Source organism: Brachyistius frenatus, unplaced genomic scaffold, assembly GCF_029030835.1.
Source record: "Brachyistius frenatus isolate BFR_SWC_R1_liver_20210118 unplaced genomic scaffold, ASM2903083v1 Contig_2, whole genome shotgun sequence".
Classification (NCBI taxonomy): Eukaryota; Metazoa; Chordata; class Actinopteri; family Embiotocidae; genus Brachyistius; species Brachyistius frenatus.
Genome location: NW_027210601.1, coordinates 6,429,570 through 6,446,400, shown reverse-complemented (window position 1 = coordinate 6,446,400; position 16,831 = coordinate 6,429,570). Strand labels below are relative to the sequence as shown.

At 39.7% G+C, this 16,831-nt stretch overlaps 1 protein-coding gene across 7 annotated transcripts in view; it reads left to right on the top strand.

Moving 5' to 3' along the window:
- Positions 1-15,379, top strand: part of spire1a (spire-type actin nucleation factor 1a) — a 28,687-nt gene extending 13,308 nt beyond the window's left edge. The window contains exons 3-20 of one of the 7 annotated variants that reach the window (XM_069696478.1): positions 42-302; positions 2,342-2,467; positions 4,936-5,010; positions 5,132-5,296; positions 5,495-5,581; positions 6,612-6,741; positions 7,626-7,667; positions 8,554-8,601; positions 8,911-9,065; positions 9,398-9,479; positions 9,639-9,781; positions 10,946-10,969; positions 11,601-11,630; positions 12,454-12,591; positions 12,678-12,748; positions 13,040-13,067; positions 13,225-13,388; positions 13,478-15,379. In XM_069696478.1, coding sequence (XP_069552579.1) covers positions 42-302; positions 2,342-2,467; positions 4,936-5,010; positions 5,132-5,296; positions 5,495-5,581; positions 6,612-6,741; positions 7,626-7,667; positions 8,554-8,601; positions 8,911-9,065; positions 9,398-9,479; positions 9,639-9,781; positions 10,946-10,969; positions 11,601-11,630; positions 12,454-12,591; positions 12,678-12,748; positions 13,040-13,067; positions 13,225-13,388; positions 13,478-13,748 — 2,040 coding nt within the window. In that variant the 3' untranslated portion in view covers positions 13,749-15,379. The remainder of the gene's footprint in view (positions 1-41; positions 303-2,341; positions 2,468-4,935; positions 5,011-5,131; positions 5,297-5,494; positions 5,582-6,611; positions 6,742-7,625; positions 7,668-8,553; positions 8,602-8,910; positions 9,066-9,397; positions 9,480-9,638; positions 9,782-10,945; positions 10,970-11,600; positions 11,631-12,453; positions 12,592-12,677; positions 12,749-13,039; positions 13,068-13,224; positions 13,389-13,477) is intronic. The other 6 variants (XM_069696487.1, XM_069696496.1, XM_069696505.1 and 3 more) reach the window with 6 other exon arrangements.
- The last annotated feature ends 1,452 nt before the right edge of the window (positions 15,380-16,831 follow it).

Sequence of the window (16,831 nt, the reverse complement as noted above, 5' to 3'; positions counted from 1 at the left end):
GTTTTATCTTCCACAATAATAATCTACAACATTCTCTGCAGGTTATTGACTCGCTGGGTGTCATGATCTACAAAGCTCTGGATTATGGGCTCAAGGAGAACGAGGAGCGTGAACTCAGCCCGCCACTGGAGTGCCTCATCGATATGATGACCAACACAGAAGAAAAAGAGTGCGACCCCTGTCCCGACGAGGGCTATGAGGCCACAGAGGAAGAGGATGAGTGCGAGGAAGAGGAGGAGGAGGAGGAGGACACCTCCACGGGCACAGTCAGCAGCATCCAGAGCTATCGAGACATCATCACGGTAAATTGTAGGGATGTCTGTACTTGAATCTGAACTTGAGGCTTTATAACAACAGGTAACAAAGCAATGAGTGATTGGTGTTAAGTGTGCAGCAAAATGGGAAATGCACATGTAGACATGAAAACAATCTGCGCAATCGGAATTCCTTGAACTGATATTTATTGCATCAATTGTGAGTCATGATAAAGTGTTTGTATTTGATTTGAAATGAGAGCTTAGTTTGCTTGACAGTTTCCATGGGTACAATATGTTCAAAGCAAACATAGAATCCTCACACTCTGTAATACTCTCATAATATCTCGATTAATTTACTGCAGCATTTCCTTCAGTGTGATCTCTCAATCCGTGACTGATTGAAATGACATAGCAAATTATTATAAAGCAAAGTTATTATGTGCAGCTCCTCTTTGAATATCTTCTTCTGGCGTTTCCCCCTGTACATTTTTACATCAGTCAACACCAAACTATTTCCCTGATGGGGAACTGTCACACTGTAAATTCCCCGAGTAGCTTTTGAATATGAGACTGGTAATCATAGCTGTGTAAACACACTGGTATTTGGGGAATAAGCTTAGAAATTGTCACAGCTTGTTATCTCCATAAAAGGTCGGGTTAGTGAAGGTTCAGCGAGACATGAAGTTGACAACACAAGACTAGAATTGCTAGTTAATCGTCCCACTTGGACAGGGATGGCTGGATGTTGAACATGCTCAATTGCTTTTCTCATTGCTTTAGTGAAATGGAGTGAACTGAAGAATGACTACATGAGTTGTCATCCTCTTACCGAAGCTGTCAGTCTGGGGGTTTAGATCGTAGCCCACCCATTTTCATGTTAATCATGTCTCATCAATTACTTAAACTGATGGCCTCTTTTGTCTGAAATCGTTTATCGTCAAATCTCCAAACTGTGACACTGGCACATGTTGTCTTTTTTTCAGTTGACCTGCAGTTTTTTGTTTTGTGCTGAATAAGTTGTCATGTTTGCTACAGATAATTGCTTTTGATAATGACAGTGGAAACCACCGATGGAGCAATAATTCAAGCATGTCTGTAAATGCTCTCACCTCGCAGGTGTCATTTCACCTGCGAGTTTCCTTCAGTGCATCAGAATGAAGACACTATTTACCAAGTAATTCCTGTGCCTAGCCAAGCCCAACAGCCGAACGTAAAAATATGCCGTTCTTCTGGTTACCTTCTTTGTTTCACTGGGGATAATTTGACAGCACATTCCTTACTCTGGCAGGCAGCTTTTTATTATCATCACAATCACACTAGAATACCACACAGGTCGGAGCTTTGAATTGTGCATGGCCGACAGTAGTCTGGCAGTGTTGCTTTAACTGGACAATCCGGTTCACAGTGTTGAAAGTTCTTCACACGGTTTAATGTTTTTAGCCACGTTAACTGCATCAGCTTTATGGATGGAAAATGTCCACCTGTCGGACCATCACATTAAAATATGGTTGGATTGCCATAAGATTTTGTACAGACAGTTATAGTTCCCAAAGAGTGAATTCCACAGACTCTAGTGATGCCCTGAGTTTTCCTCTAACCCACCATGAGATGTCATTTTTCTTTTTGTAGGGAAATAATTGGATGGATTGTCATTACATTTTGTACACACATTCATATCCCTTTCAGCATAAATTGTAATAATGTTCTTGTTACCCTCACTGTCCATCTAGTGCAATCTATGAGTCAACATTTTAATTTGCCCAGTACTTTTATTCATGACCAAATTCCTGTAAATCTAATGTCAATGTTTTCAGCAGGAGCTGTACTTTGAGTTTCATGCTGATCTAAGATAGTGAGAATGTTAAATATTATGACTGCTTAACATCAGACATGTCAGTATTGTCACTGTGAGAATGGTCACATGCTGATGTTGATGATCTTCAATTTGAGCAATTCAAATACAAATGATTAAAACTCAGTTTGTAGTGACGCAGATTTCTGCCAATATATGTTGGCCGTATTTATTTAACGATTATTCCATGAGCACCGTTCTAACCCATCACGTCTCTTTTTCGCCTCTACAGTTTTGTTCTTCTCACCTGCCCAGCCCATCAGACGCCCCCAACCATTACCAAGCTGTGTGTCGGGCCCTTTATGCTGAGAGCAAGGAGCTACGTACCTTTCTGGAGAAGATCAAGAGTGCTAAGGAGGTAAGACATTTTGGCGTTATTGATAAATCCAGCGCAGATAAGTGTCACTATATAGCACTCACTTTTAATAACTCTTACTCATCTCTACATTCCCAAATTCAGGTCATTTTGGCCTTGAGTCATACTCAGAACATTTAATTGATTTGCACATCACAAAACTGTTTACATGTGAAAGTGAAGGAAAAAGTGCAAGAGAAAAATGTGCTTAGTGGCATGGAACAGATAACAGGACGTGAGAAAGTACCAAACTCTCTTGTCACTGGTGTTTATCATTCTGCTTTGGTATGTGGATTTACTGTGTAGGACTGAACTGGTTGTATTAGGATCTGTTAGGCCGACAGACTTTCTATTGCTGTGAAAAGCAAATACCAGAGTGGTGCCCAGAAACGGCACAATAACAACAAGCGGCCCTCAAAGTGTCAATGGGACCGAATGATTGAGACTGTCTGGGTGTCCCTGTCTGACCCTGTCTGAGAGCTCAGCTACTCTGCGTGACTTAATCCTTCATGGATGTGATCTGGCATTCTGTATCCCTTGCGTCTGTGTCTGTGTTACTGGAGTAACTGGGAAGGATTAGAGAAGAACTCCCGTTCCTGCTTCCTATTGACAGAATGTTTTAGACAACTGTTGACCAAGATTTGCTTTGATTTTTCTCCTTTTAAGTATCATTACAAATTAAAACTTGCATGAAAAAAAACACCATTAAAGAAATATACAGTGGCTGATGCTATAAGCAAGTTCAACCAATAATGTATTGTTCACAGAGTGTAATGACAGTTGAGGTATTTTTGAACATCCCGAACATAATCAAGCTAACTATCCATTTTAAAGAACAGTATTTATATAAAAAAAAAAAAGCCTCATAAAAGTGCATCATGGAGCTGGACAGAAAGCATTTGCCTGAGCTCACTCAAGCTTTCAAAAATAGACATCACATTAAATTATTGCACTTTTACTATTGTGTTGTTGTTTGCCCTTATTGAATTACGGCAGAGACCTCCTTGTCCGACAACATAGCTTCACTGTACGGTATGTACACACTCACTGATGCTTCTGTAGCAGGCCTAATTCATGCAAACAATCTTTTGTAATAGGTGGTTATAGAATCAACTTTAACCTTATTACAGCAATTTAAGGAGCTTACAGGAACATAGGGGGACTCGACTAGACGATTACTAATAAGAAACCATACATGTTACCACACATCACGCATGCTTACAAATTAGGAGGTTAGTTAGTGAGTTTTTCTTTTAGTTTCTCTTACTATTTTTCTCTTTTTTGTACCAGCCACTACTATTGACAACCCCTGTCTTTACTGTCAGTTTTATATCTGTTGGGTGATTTTTTTTTTTTTTGTAATGAGAGACTTGTTCAATGTTAGTGGTTCAAATTAGTAATGACTCCTTGAAAACAGACGGAAGAAAAAATTGTTGCAAAAATGCATTTGAATATTAGAAGAGAGATAGATCAGCAGAAAAAAGATGCTTAGAAATAAGCAATGTGTTTCAGCAGTGAACATGGATGTGGATGAAAAGATGTTTACGTGATTAATGTTGGGGGGGAGAGGGGGAAGCAGCTGCTGCTGAAAGCAGAGACCCCTCCGACTTTCCTTCTTTGATCTAAATCTTTGGCATTGAGTTATATTATAGACGATGTTTCATTCAGTTTGTGATAAACCTGAGCTGAACTTGAGACTAGGACAAAGCAATTCAAAGGATCCTAACTAAGCCTGTCACCATAATTACATAATCGCCTGATCACGATTATTTGAGCTGACAGCAATCATTTTGCATAATCTTTAAAATTGTTTACACTCATCAGTATAAAAACAGCAGGATGAAAGTAATAGAAATGACAGATTTACATCCATATTTTCATGTTGTTTTTCCCCCATTTGAGGTTTGACTGGTGCTCCTTTAATGACGTCGTCTCGTTGCGCTCCTTCTTCTGCTGTGATTTAATGGCACAGGAGTGGAGAATTAGTGGGACATTGTCGATTTTGATTAGTGACACCTGACATTGTCAGTTATTTCTTTGTATATTTTAGTAATAGGCCATGTAAGTTATGTCATAACTGAAACTGTGCAATTTTTAGTTGCAAAAAAGGAAAGGAAAACATATATTGAACCTGTCAACAAGCAGGGCCTTCCATTTACCAATCTGACATCTGAACCAGTCACCCCGAGCTTTCTGTATCTGTTGTAAAGCGCCACATTAATTGCAGGCATTAGTTGACTATTGACTTACTTTTTCTTCTGCTACACTGTCGATACAGGATGAGAAGGGTATCGACATGTTCTTGTGAATCAGCTCAATTAATTAACCAGCCTGCTGTGACATTGTGGGCAGTTTGCCCATCTACTGTGACTGCCATGGTGCACATATTGAATACCATGACAGAGCAAATTTTCTGTCTCAGTTTTTTTTCCTGCCCCTCACCTATTTTTCCCTTCCACTTTTTTGGATAGAATCTTCGGAGGATGGAAGGTGGGACTCGGGAGGAACCAGTTAAAGACCTCGATGAGCTGCAAAATGCAGATTGGGTAAGAAGTCCAACGAGTACCGTGACATTAAACTTGTGGCCACGTGTTGTTAATTACATTACTGCTGCATACATATTTTCATAGCATGACTGCAACACTGATCACATCACTTGCCGAACAGGCACGGTTTTGGGTGCAGGTCATGCGAGATCTACGCGATGGTGTGAAGTTGAAGAAGGTCCAGGAGCGTCAGTACAACCCACTACCCATTGAATACCAGCTCACACCTTATGAAATGTTGATGGATGACATCCGCTCCAAACGTTACAAGCTGCGAAAAGTCATGGTGAGTCAACAGCAGCATTTATTTATGTTTAGCCGTTTTCTCTGTGTGCTTATCATAAGCTAAGCAAACCACTACAATGAGATTATTCTTTTGTTAACAGTCATATTCCCTCATTTTCTGTAAACTTGAGATCCCTAATGTCTGTTTTTTTTTTCTTTTTTTCTTTTTAAATCATCAAATTGAATCATGTAATTCCAGGTGAATGGAGACATCCCTCCAAAGTTAAAGAAGAGCGCTCATGAGATCATTCTTGAATTCATCAGGTCGCGACCTCCTCTCAACCCTGTAAGTAGTACAAAACATGGTGCCAGAAATCTGTGATACTTTACTCATTGTTGTCTTCCATTTTGAAAATTTGTAGTGAAGTAACTTTAAACTTTTAGGATATTTTAACACCAGAAAGTCCAAACCAAGGGTCATGTTTCTGTTACCATATTCAATTGCATACTTGCGTCCTGCCGTTATCTGGATGGTAGCATTTTATTTTGAATGGTAAAAAATGAATGAACAGACTTATTTTGTTGCTACTATAATATAATTATTAATATGGCATTACTACCCACACTTATTTTCCTCTCAGAAAAGAAGTTTGGAATTTGATGCATTTTTTTCTAGTTGAATTTGGATTTGTTCTTCTGAACAAATTATTTTGACCTTTCTTTCATTTTTTTTTGTTCTCCTAATGTTCAATGGGATAAGATGGCTTGCCTCAACTTCTTGTAATAGGTCCCAAAATCCGTACAAATCCGAGATCACTTCTTTCGGTCGGATCACATTTTGGTCTTTTGGTGCGGACTGTGGTCAGAGGCACCTTTCACAACTGCAATTTTGGTTCGGACCAAACTGAAATATCTAAAGGTCTGAGCAACGTAGGTGTGAATGCTCCTTTAGTCTCCACTTCATTCAATGCTGATATCTCGTGTATTTCCACTTGAGAAACATTTCTGTTTGCCAATACAGTATTTAGAGACTGATACAATAATTGGCATCCTTTTTTTTTTTTTTTTTTTTAACACAGCTGTAGCAATACTTTTTATAACAAGTGACGAACCAAATTTTGATGTCACTGACTAAATACACTGGTATACTCAGTCCTGTAGATGACTGGGTGTGATCGATAGAAAACATAATAACACATGCATGTTCATCATCCCATAACAAGGTGTCAGCAAAGTGATGAACTTTGACTAAAAGAGTAGGTAGATGACTTCATTCAGTTACAAACCTTGCGCTCTTTCAGAGGCGTAATGTGAGGTAAAATCTCACTCCGGTCTCCATGGCAATCGAGTGCTCATTCCTGTGATTGTCATGACAGGCGTCGGCCCGTAAACTGAAACCCCACCCTCCGCGTCCCCGGAGTCTCCACGAGCGACTGTTAGAGGGCATCAAAGCTGAAAGGAAGCTCAGGCCAGTTTCACCCGACATGATCCGCAGAAGCCGCCTGGGTGAGACACCGACACACTCGGACACAATATTTACAGCCTGGTATACAAGCACTAATGAACATTTAACAAGAATTTGTGTGCAACACTCTCCTGGACACAACTCGCATACAAGTCATTGGTCTTTTTTTTGTTTTTGTTGATCAAGTGAAGAAATGTCTTCACCTCGTCTCTCAGGGCGAGCGTTGCTGTTGGCTCACTGCATGGCTGCTCTTTATGAGCCTAACCCATCCACTCAGGACAAAAACCATTAACCATGACTTAATCATTCGTTACTGCATTCATCATGATTGCTTCTAACAGCCCTCTTCCTACACTGATCTGTTCACTTAATCCGAAGTGTCGTAGTGTTTACACAAGGATCACTTTGGCTGCAGCTGTGAGCCATCAGTTGTTTTCTAGCTGCTAAAGTAGCTGTTAATGCAGTTATTGATCAACGTCCTGACATCCCTGTTCATATAATTGCAGTATGAAATGCTGCCTTTTGAAATGAGCAGTGAATAGGAAGTGGATAATCCTTCTGGTATGTCATATAACTGGTCAATTGGGGATCGAGTTTCAAACCATTAAAAGCAGATAAAAACCAGCACATAAATGTTCACTTTATACTATACAGTGATCTATGCAGTTCACACAAGAGTCCTTTGTTAGTGGCTTTAGGAGGCTGACGTGGAGCGGTTGTTGCGTAATCACACATATGGGACATTGTACAGTTCTCTGAAACTGTTTTGCAAATCTGACTATTATGGTTGCCAGTTAGAGCAGACTATTTTAATCAGCAATATGCTTTATGAACATGGATGATTCCCTGACTTTATCATCCATTTTAACTTTTTCTCCTATTTGCTTCCATTTTCTTTTCTTCCAAACATGGGCATATCTGCCAGTCATGCGACCTCTTAGCATGTCTTACAGTTTTGACTCCACAGGTAAAGTTCATGTCACCTATTGCATCTCCATTGTGTTTTGTTCTTGGCTATTTTTAGGGTTAGCTCCTGCATTCTTCCTGATTTAAACACACACACACACCTTTGTTTTGTTTTTTATGTCATGCTTGTGTTGTGTATGTATGACACACTACTGTCACTTACTGGCTGTTAAGATAAACACACCTTCTATGCCTGACGGAAAGATGAGTCAGCACAGTGTAACTTAATCACAGGATGTGTGAAATTTTATTGATGCTACTTGTGCATGGTTGTGGTAATTTTAGTGAAAGCCTGAAGGTAAAGTAAACACACAAAATGAGAAGAGCATATGTTTTAGGACAGGTGATGCCCCAGATATGGTGGTTACTGCCAGTCTGTGAGCTAGCTGGGGAGGGATAGTCACTGAGCCAGAGCCAGTAATATAAGATTAAGAATCCTCACTCTGCCTTTACAGCCAGTCTGCCCTGCTTGTCACCCTAATCCGCTTTCACTGTGGACAGTGAAATATTACATAACACTGGTGTCAGCAGCCTACCTCGGATAGCTAAACAGTTGAATGGCAGATGTAGCAATACGGTTCACAGGATGACCAAGATCCAAATGGATGTAAGAGAGTAACCTTTTGCACTGTTCCTGCAATCATCGTCTGTCTCTGTTTCCATATCACTTCCCTTCACGAACCTCTCCCTCTGTGCTTTCTAGCTACGCACAACATGTTTATGCCTGAAATCAGACCAATATTACAGAGTATCCTGTTAATTCACACCTGGTCTGAAAGATGCTTGTTGCTGTCAAGTCCCCACTGTGGTACTAGTCTTGTGTTAGAACAAAACATATGACTGTGTGAGCTCCGATTGAAGGCTGTATTCCCTTAATTCATCTGCAGGTGCAGGGAAAAGCATCAGCACCCCTCAGGACTTGTTCCGCAGCTCAGGTAACGTCACATGAAGCATTGTCTCATGGTGACAAAATAAAATTAAGGATTGTCGGTTAGCTCGACTTCATTTAGTCAAAAAATTTGCACAATAATTAGTGTGTGGTTGGTGTTTCTCACAGTAACTGTGAAGTCCTACAGTAACAATATAAAGACTACTATAGTTTAAAAGGAGGTTTGATAGCCAGCTTTGAAGATAAGGAGACAATTCTTGATGATTTATGGTTCACTTGTAGTATAATATTGTTCATAACCAAAACTATTCCTCCTCCTCACCACTTCACCGATGGATCCATCTTTGACCCACAGACACTCCTGATGCAAAGAGAAAGTTGACTGTCAGTACTCAGTCTCTGGCCAGCGGCACCACGGGACCCAATCAAGGTGGAGCGCAACCGCTGAGCCAGAGGAAGAGGCTGCTCAGAGCGCCAACGCTGGCCGAGCTCGACGACTCCGAATCTGATGTAAGATGTCTGACTGTTGTTGCTCGTGCAATATGATCATCTACTAAATGTGGCAGCTTTTTGTGTTGAGATTCCAATTAGATATGAATTTATTTATAGATATAAATGTATTTAATTGGACATCCTAGCTTTTGCCCACACTATGGTTAAGGTCACATTCTGATTTAATAGCTAAGGTTTGACTTGAGTATGGCTGAAGTAATCTCAAAGACAATCAGTTTGTTTAATATTTGAAAGGAAAATTGTCTGGGTTTGGTTTTGCTGTATGATACTCAAAGTAATTTAAAGTTACTCATCACAAGACTTAAAATTTTTAATTTTCTGGTCGACAGGAAGAGCCCACGCGGAGCAGCTCCAGTATGTCCACGTCGTTGTTGGAGGACACATCTCCTGAGTCTGTCGTGGGGAATAAAGGTATAAACTTACCTTGAACATATTGTAATGTTTTACATCTTATTTTCTGCCCACTTTGAGACATCCAAGTTATTACAAAACCTCAAGTGCCCCATTCATCATTGTTCCCTCTCTTGCAGTCTTTACATGCATTTCCCTTTTTGTTTCCCATGTCTATAGCTCCTCCAAAGTTCCTGCCTGTCTCCGCCACCCCACAGCCAGATAAGCGCCAGTCTCCACAGAGGCGGCACACTATGGAGAAGGAGGCCCCCACCAGCGTCCGTTCGTTCGTACCTCCATCCAGACAGAGCTCCAAGTCTTTGGTGTGTAAACTTTGGGACTTCTTTCTATTAATCTGATTATTAATGACTGAGGGAATCAATCCTCCGAGTCTGATAACAGATCTGTAATGTTCCAGCTAGTTTTGAAAACATTAAATTACATTGAAAAACTGATTTTACGGCAATATTTGCAAATATATTGGCACTGCATGATAAAACTAACATGGTTAAAAAAAAAAATTTAAAAAAAAAAAAATTATTCATACTTAAAATGTTATTAGGATTAGAATCTCTAATTGGTCAAATTAAATCAAAGTCTTCATGGAGTATAAATGACTGAAATGCGAAATATCCGGAAAGAGTAAAAAGTAGTTTTTCAAAAGCATTTATGATTATAATTCATAAACTGTATAATTACATCACACAATGCCTTTAAACTTGGATATATATTCTGAATAAATGGAGCCCATTACAGATTTTACATCTGCTAACAAAACTGGATGTACAATATTTCTGTTGAATTTACTCGCATCCTGTGACTGGTCATTTGTCTGCAATGAGGTTACTGGTTTTCTAAATAACTCGGCGCTGGTCGTATGATTCTAGTGAAGTTGATGGCTGTAATTGAAACCACAGGACAGCTGCCGTACGAAGGGGATTTAAACGGAATTGGTTTATTCTCACCACTTCTTCCTTTTTAATGGCAGACCTCTGGCGCCAAACCAGAGCCCCTGGTTTCAACCAGAATTAGAAGAAATAGACATTAAATACGAGAGTAAACGGTTCTAATAGGCAGTCATTTTGATTTTACTTTTTACAGCATACCTTTCACAGTATATTTTAAAATTGGAAACTATTGCTGTTATGTTACGGTCTTAAAAACGATCCAGTCGTCAGTACAAACAACTCGATGTTCAGTTTATACAAAAAAAAAAGAAAGAAAGAAGCTAAAAGCACCTTTGTCACTTAAATTTGTGTTTTTTATGCTCTGCCTTTGAAAGAAGCACATGCTCAAACATGCTTTGCCTTTCACGTCGACACTCAGAGTTGAGCTTCTGTCGTCGATGTAAAACACTCAGATCTTTGTTGTAGTTCCCTCCACTCTCTGATACTCTTATTATATATCATTAAAATGTTTACTCTGGTTAGCCATCATGTCCCAAACACTTACTTGAAGTCGTTTCCTATTTTGTATAAATGCTGCAGCTGATGACGGATCCCAGTGGCAAGGTAACATGATAAATGTGTTGTTTATCCATCACCATTCTTTTTATTGATTTTTGTAGTTTTGTGTTTTCAGTATCAGAAAAGTAGTAAAATACGATGGACACAAGTTAAAGGAGACACGGGAGAGAACATTTGGGGGGGAATGCTCGATCATCAGACAGCAGCTGTGGGTTCTTGGTGTGCATGATGGAGCAGGAAGAAAGCAATTGTTCGATGACAGCTGGCTTCTAAGTGAACTCTTTTTCTGGAAATGGATACTGTCAGATGACTTTTCAATCATGGGAATCACTTGTTGTTATGAAATGAAACATCACGCCACATCAATAGAAATTCCGCTTAATTAATGGGGGGAGCTCACGCAAGAAAGAGAATTTATGAAGCAATGTATAAATTTGAATACACATAAAAGACACTTAACATAGTATCTTTAAAAGAGTTTCATTAGATTTGTTGTTAGAACCTCGTCAACAAAGTTATCTATAAATAACTGACAGACTCTAATGGATTATATTATTTTATGGGTTTATGGAGCTCTAGTATTAAATTTGACCAAGCATACTGTATGTGATTAGCTTGTTGGATTATGAGGCCCTGTCTCTGTTTAAATTTCCTATTCCATCTGTCTGGTGGTCAGGTGGAAGCTGCCAGTGGTGCTCAGGGCCCGGTATGTCACCGTCACTGCACATCATTAAATCATCACATAACGCCGTGTGGGGAAACCGTCCAGAATAAAATATAATTCAATAGACTTGTTTTAGATGAATGGGACCTTGTGTGAATGCAGTATCTGCGGTGTACTGAAAATAACTCGGGGACGGCTAAGAAAAAACAAACAAGAAGAAAAATCATCTGTTAACATTCACAGCAGCAGCTGAGTGTAAATCAGTAAACAAACTCCCTGAAAAATTTTCACTTTTGTGGAGATTTACAGGCAGATCACCCGGTATGATTTCAGCTTGTCAATTGGTCAATTTACTCATTTGTAACTTGAAAATAAAGTTTGGTACACAATAATTAGAATGGAAAACAGACATTGTATGATTATTGGTCCATTGAATAATATTAGCCATAAACATGGAAGAAAAATCATCAAATTATGCTGGCTGACTCACAGATTGCATGTGTCTTTTGATACAGGCCTTTGGCCAAGAATAAAGCAAATAGAAAATAGTAAAATTGATTGCCAAATTGTCGGTCCACTAATGTGGAAGATGTTACATCACCTGGATGTTTTGTTCTTCTTTTCATTGGAAGTATCTCTTCTATAGAAGGCTTGTGGTTCCACCTTTATCATCTCATGGCATGTTTGGTCTTTTGGTGAACTGGTGTGCAATGACTGCTTTTTTTTTTAAAATTTATTTTATTTTGCACGTAGATACTTTCACATGGTGTTGGTCTCACTGGCAACAGATTCCATCACATATTGCTGTTGCACATTCCTGGATTATGAGTTTACTCACGTGTGGATGATGTGTGTTTTCGTGCAGGAGGAGTTCCGTTATCCAGTGGAGTGTTTGGCTCTGACGGTGGAGGAGGTGATGCACATCAGACAGGTACTCGTCAAGGCCGAGCTGGAGAAGTTTCAGCAATACAAAGACATCTACAATGCTCTCAAGAAAGGAAAGGTAGAAACCACGTGTCACGTTTTGTCACATTCAGTTAAATGCATCAGATACCACATACATCTCTCACCTCGTTGTTTCCTCTCTAGCTTTGCTTTTCCTGTCGGATCAAAAGGTTCTCCTTTTTCACCTGGTCCTACACCTGCCAGTTCTGCAAAAGGTAAATTAAATCACCACCACTCGAGAACCACTCAATTTAAAGGGGGACTGTGCCAATTTTATACTTCAAAATATGTGTACATAACTTAGGGAGTATTGCTGCATGTGTGAAAAAGTTGTATGAAGCCTGTATGCGGGCATCAAGATTTGGCAAGGAGGAAGAATGTCTGGAATAAACAAAGATGGTGTGTTTGGCTGTGCTGCTTCAATTTGGCTCCCATTTTTGTTTCAAACTGTATTTATGGGCAGCATCTGTTCAATCAACTGAACAGTTCATTTTTCTCTCCTCCAGGCCTGTGTGCTCCCAGTGCTCTAGAAAGGTAGGAGGCTGTTGACTTTTATTCAACACACTTTTGGAAGCTCACTTTGAAATGTATTGACGCTCTTGACACCCGTTGGCTGTTACATGAACACCAACAGATGCTTGATCAACTATATGAGCAGTGTTCATTATTTTGGGATGTCTTTTTACTTCAGATGCGGCTACCGTCCAAGCCCTACTCCACCTTGCCCATCTACTCTCTGGGTCCCAGTGCAATGACTACAGAAGAGGCTGGTGCAGCTTCTTCCCCAGCAGAGCCAGAAAAGGCCTCGTCTGGTTCTGGACACAGCCGACACAGCCTACGCAGAAGTGTTTACAAGTAGGTTGCCGCAGGATTACCATGTCTCATTGTATACTGTGAATGCCATGCTGTGTCTAGATAGACACTGACTATTTGTCTCTGTTCAGGTTGTCCAAGCACGGCAGCAGTAGCAGCAGCAAAGACGGACGGTCACTGGACGAGCTAGAGCTGCCCAAGGAGCTAACCGAGGACTGGGTCGTCATGGAAGTCTGTGTAGACTGTAAAAAGTTCATCACGGAGATCATCTCCTCCAGCAAGCGCAGCCTCTGTGTGGCCACCAAGCGGGCCCGTATCAATCGCAAAACCCAGTCCTTCTACATATCATCGTCCACCTCGGTCAACTTCAGGCCCTCGGAGCGCACCATCAATGAGGTGTAAAACGAAGGACCTTCCTCCGAACTTTTATTTGTTCAATGAAAAAAGAAAAAAAAAAATCCACCCCTTGGTGTAGTATTGACCCGGACTGGTTCACTGCAATGTATATGTGTGAGGATTTCCAAAAAAGTCAGAAGTGACCATGAAGCCAGTCCATCCCTCCCTAAGGTTAGTAAAGGTTCTTATACCTTATTCCCTCTCAGGAAAGGTTGCGATCGTCAGTCATAACTAGTCAGGACTCTGCAGTAGCTGCCAGATAACAAAGGACAGCCATGTTTCTGTAAGTGGCATTGACAATTCAGGGCGTGTTGGATGAAATGAGCTGCTCATGTCACCATTGTGAACCAGGTAAGGATGTATGTTTGACACTCAAGTCAGAACAAACAATACAGAAAGCCAAAAGTCTCAGAGAGTAACATCATGTAAATAACACAAAGGCCCAATCTTAGTCTTAGCTCTCAGTAGGTTTTCCAGTCCCCGTTTACTTGTAGCACTCAGGAAGAACAACCGATTGTCATTTTTGACAGAAATGCACTGTAGATCCTCCTGTCTGGTCTGCTGGGGTAGATCTCTGCCAGTCCCCCGCCCCTCTCTTATTCTTCCAGCAACAATTATGCCAAATGTTACGTCTTTCTTTTCTTCTTTGTTTTGCCAGTTTAAATGCATATTTAGGATTATGTCATGTTGCTGAGATAACATGTCGAGGGGTGAGAATAGTCTGATTATTTTTCTGGATGGATTTTAGTTTTTAGCTAAAATGTATATTCAATTCTGTGCCTGGTGCCAAAATGTAATTTCCTTCTCTGAATGCCTTTGTATTTACGGACCCATTGTACATAAGTGTGATAAACTAAACGGGGAATTTTAGGGTAATCCAAGGTTTGGTTTCTTGCCCGTCCGTGTTCCAAACTGGGCAGTAGAAGCGCAGACGCGTAGAGTTTGTGAATGTGTACATGCTGTATATCTTAATTGTTCCAAAATGAAATTTAATATAAAAAAACTGGACAAAGTCAAAGTATAATTTTAACCTGTTTTAAGATTTCTGCCTCTAAAGTTTCTTTATATGAAAAGGTTCATTTATTATTATTGTTATTAAGTTTCTGTCGATTTAATATTAATATTTTATTTCTGCTGTATAGTTTATAAACTCCTCAAGTGTTAAAATATCCCTCTAAATTGCAAATAGCACTTTTATCAGACCAATTTAATGTTTAGGTTGGGTTTCTGTCTTAATTAATAATAATTATTAAAAATGTTTGTTTTTCAGTGCCATTTCCCAGGGTTCCTCATGAATGAAAATGTGTGAGGGGCTGCTGGTTGTTTCCAAAAAAGGAATGATAAATAAAAACAAAAGACCCCACTGAGTTGAATGTAGGCATTTTAAGCATATAACTCATTGAAGATGCTTTATGAACATTTGATCCCTTTCAATAGACTCTCTCAGTGTGTTTTGTGACAGTTGTTACCAAACGAACACAAAGCCTAACCAGCCTGTTAAATATGGATGCCATATTCTGACAAAATAGTCCATCTGACAAGTTTTCTTTTAGACCGCTGTAAGGAATGTGTGCATGCTGTACTGTGTTCAGTTTGTTTTTATCAAGGAAATTATAATAAAATCATCATGATTCTTATGTTTGACTCGGGTATCCTATTACAGAATTTAAAGATTTGTTTTCACAGATCTGCATTACAGAGCACTTGTGTACAAAGTAGAAGTAGACAGCAGAGGGCGATAGAGGCACAATAACAATGAAAATCTTCCCGTTGGCGTCACATTGCCCCCGCACACTTGGGGACATCAGGTGGCAGAGGATGTGTATTGCAATCATTTTCTAGCACCGCCTGATTCAGGATGGATGCGTCCACTGATGCAGACTGAATAATGAGACGTAGTAGTGTTATAGCAGCACTGTCTGTGCAATAGATTTTCTGCAAGTGGGAATCATGTAAGTTGTGCTGCATAACAGTAACAACTTTAAATGAAAGTTGTGAAAATGTTTGCATATTTTTTCTGAAGTAAGTTTCTATTTGTATTTTTTTAAGTATATAATTAAGTAAAAGAGGAGATGTTCAAATCATTGCTCCAAAGTCCATCAAAGCTAGTTGCAGCTTGCATCTTAATTTAATTTTCACATAACACAACATGAGTGTTGATCTGCTTAATTTTACTGTAAAAAAAAAAAAAAAAAAAAAAAAAATTCCACACAGATGACAAAATCTTGCAGGCTCTCGGGCTGCGTTGGTGTAAACCTTGTTAATCCCCCCCGTCCATCACATTAACACAGACGGTAAAGTTTCAGACTGCCAAAAGCGTGACACAGCAGGGAAACCCCTCAGTTAGTGTTTAAAATTACTCCAAACAGGTGCGTCTGCTCATTGTGGCGTTTCTTTTCTTCAAACCAGGAAATTTACTTTTATATATTTTCCTTTGTTGTTGTGACCAGAGTTTATATTCATGAATTTGCAGGTCTTGAAAATGCGGTTCAAAATAAGAATGACATTTTAGTGATTGATTTTAGATTGTGATTTATATTTATTTTCTTCAGCCATAGGCTACAGAGTACTGAATGTCTGTTTTCACGTATAGCTAAATAAGTCTCAAATTAAATACAGTACACCATTTGCTTGTGGCTTATTAGACAAGTAACCCAAAGATTTGATGGGGTATAAGGTTTATATATTGGTGGGAGCCTGCATTGCTGCTCCTATATGTGCATATGGTCCTTCTAACCACAATTACGTTATGTGTGCAGTCAGAATAGGCGATGAAATGCTATCCTTGATGGGCTAGTAACAGACACTGAAAATAACCCGCCAGGCCACAGCCTCCCTAAAGGGTGACCCTCACACACTGGTTTCTATGGGAAGGTAGCAAGCAAACACACAGTCAGTAAACAATCTGAATAGGCTGTGTATTCAGCAGCAGCAGCGCACTGATAAAAGGTTTCACCGGGTGTTGTTCTTAACTGCTGCCCTGGATGAATGAGCCGAGCATATGACGAGCATTGACAAATTATTCTGAATAGTTGCTGTGTGTGTCAACACAGTTAAATTCTTGAGGTTATAGGTTCAGCGTTTTCGGT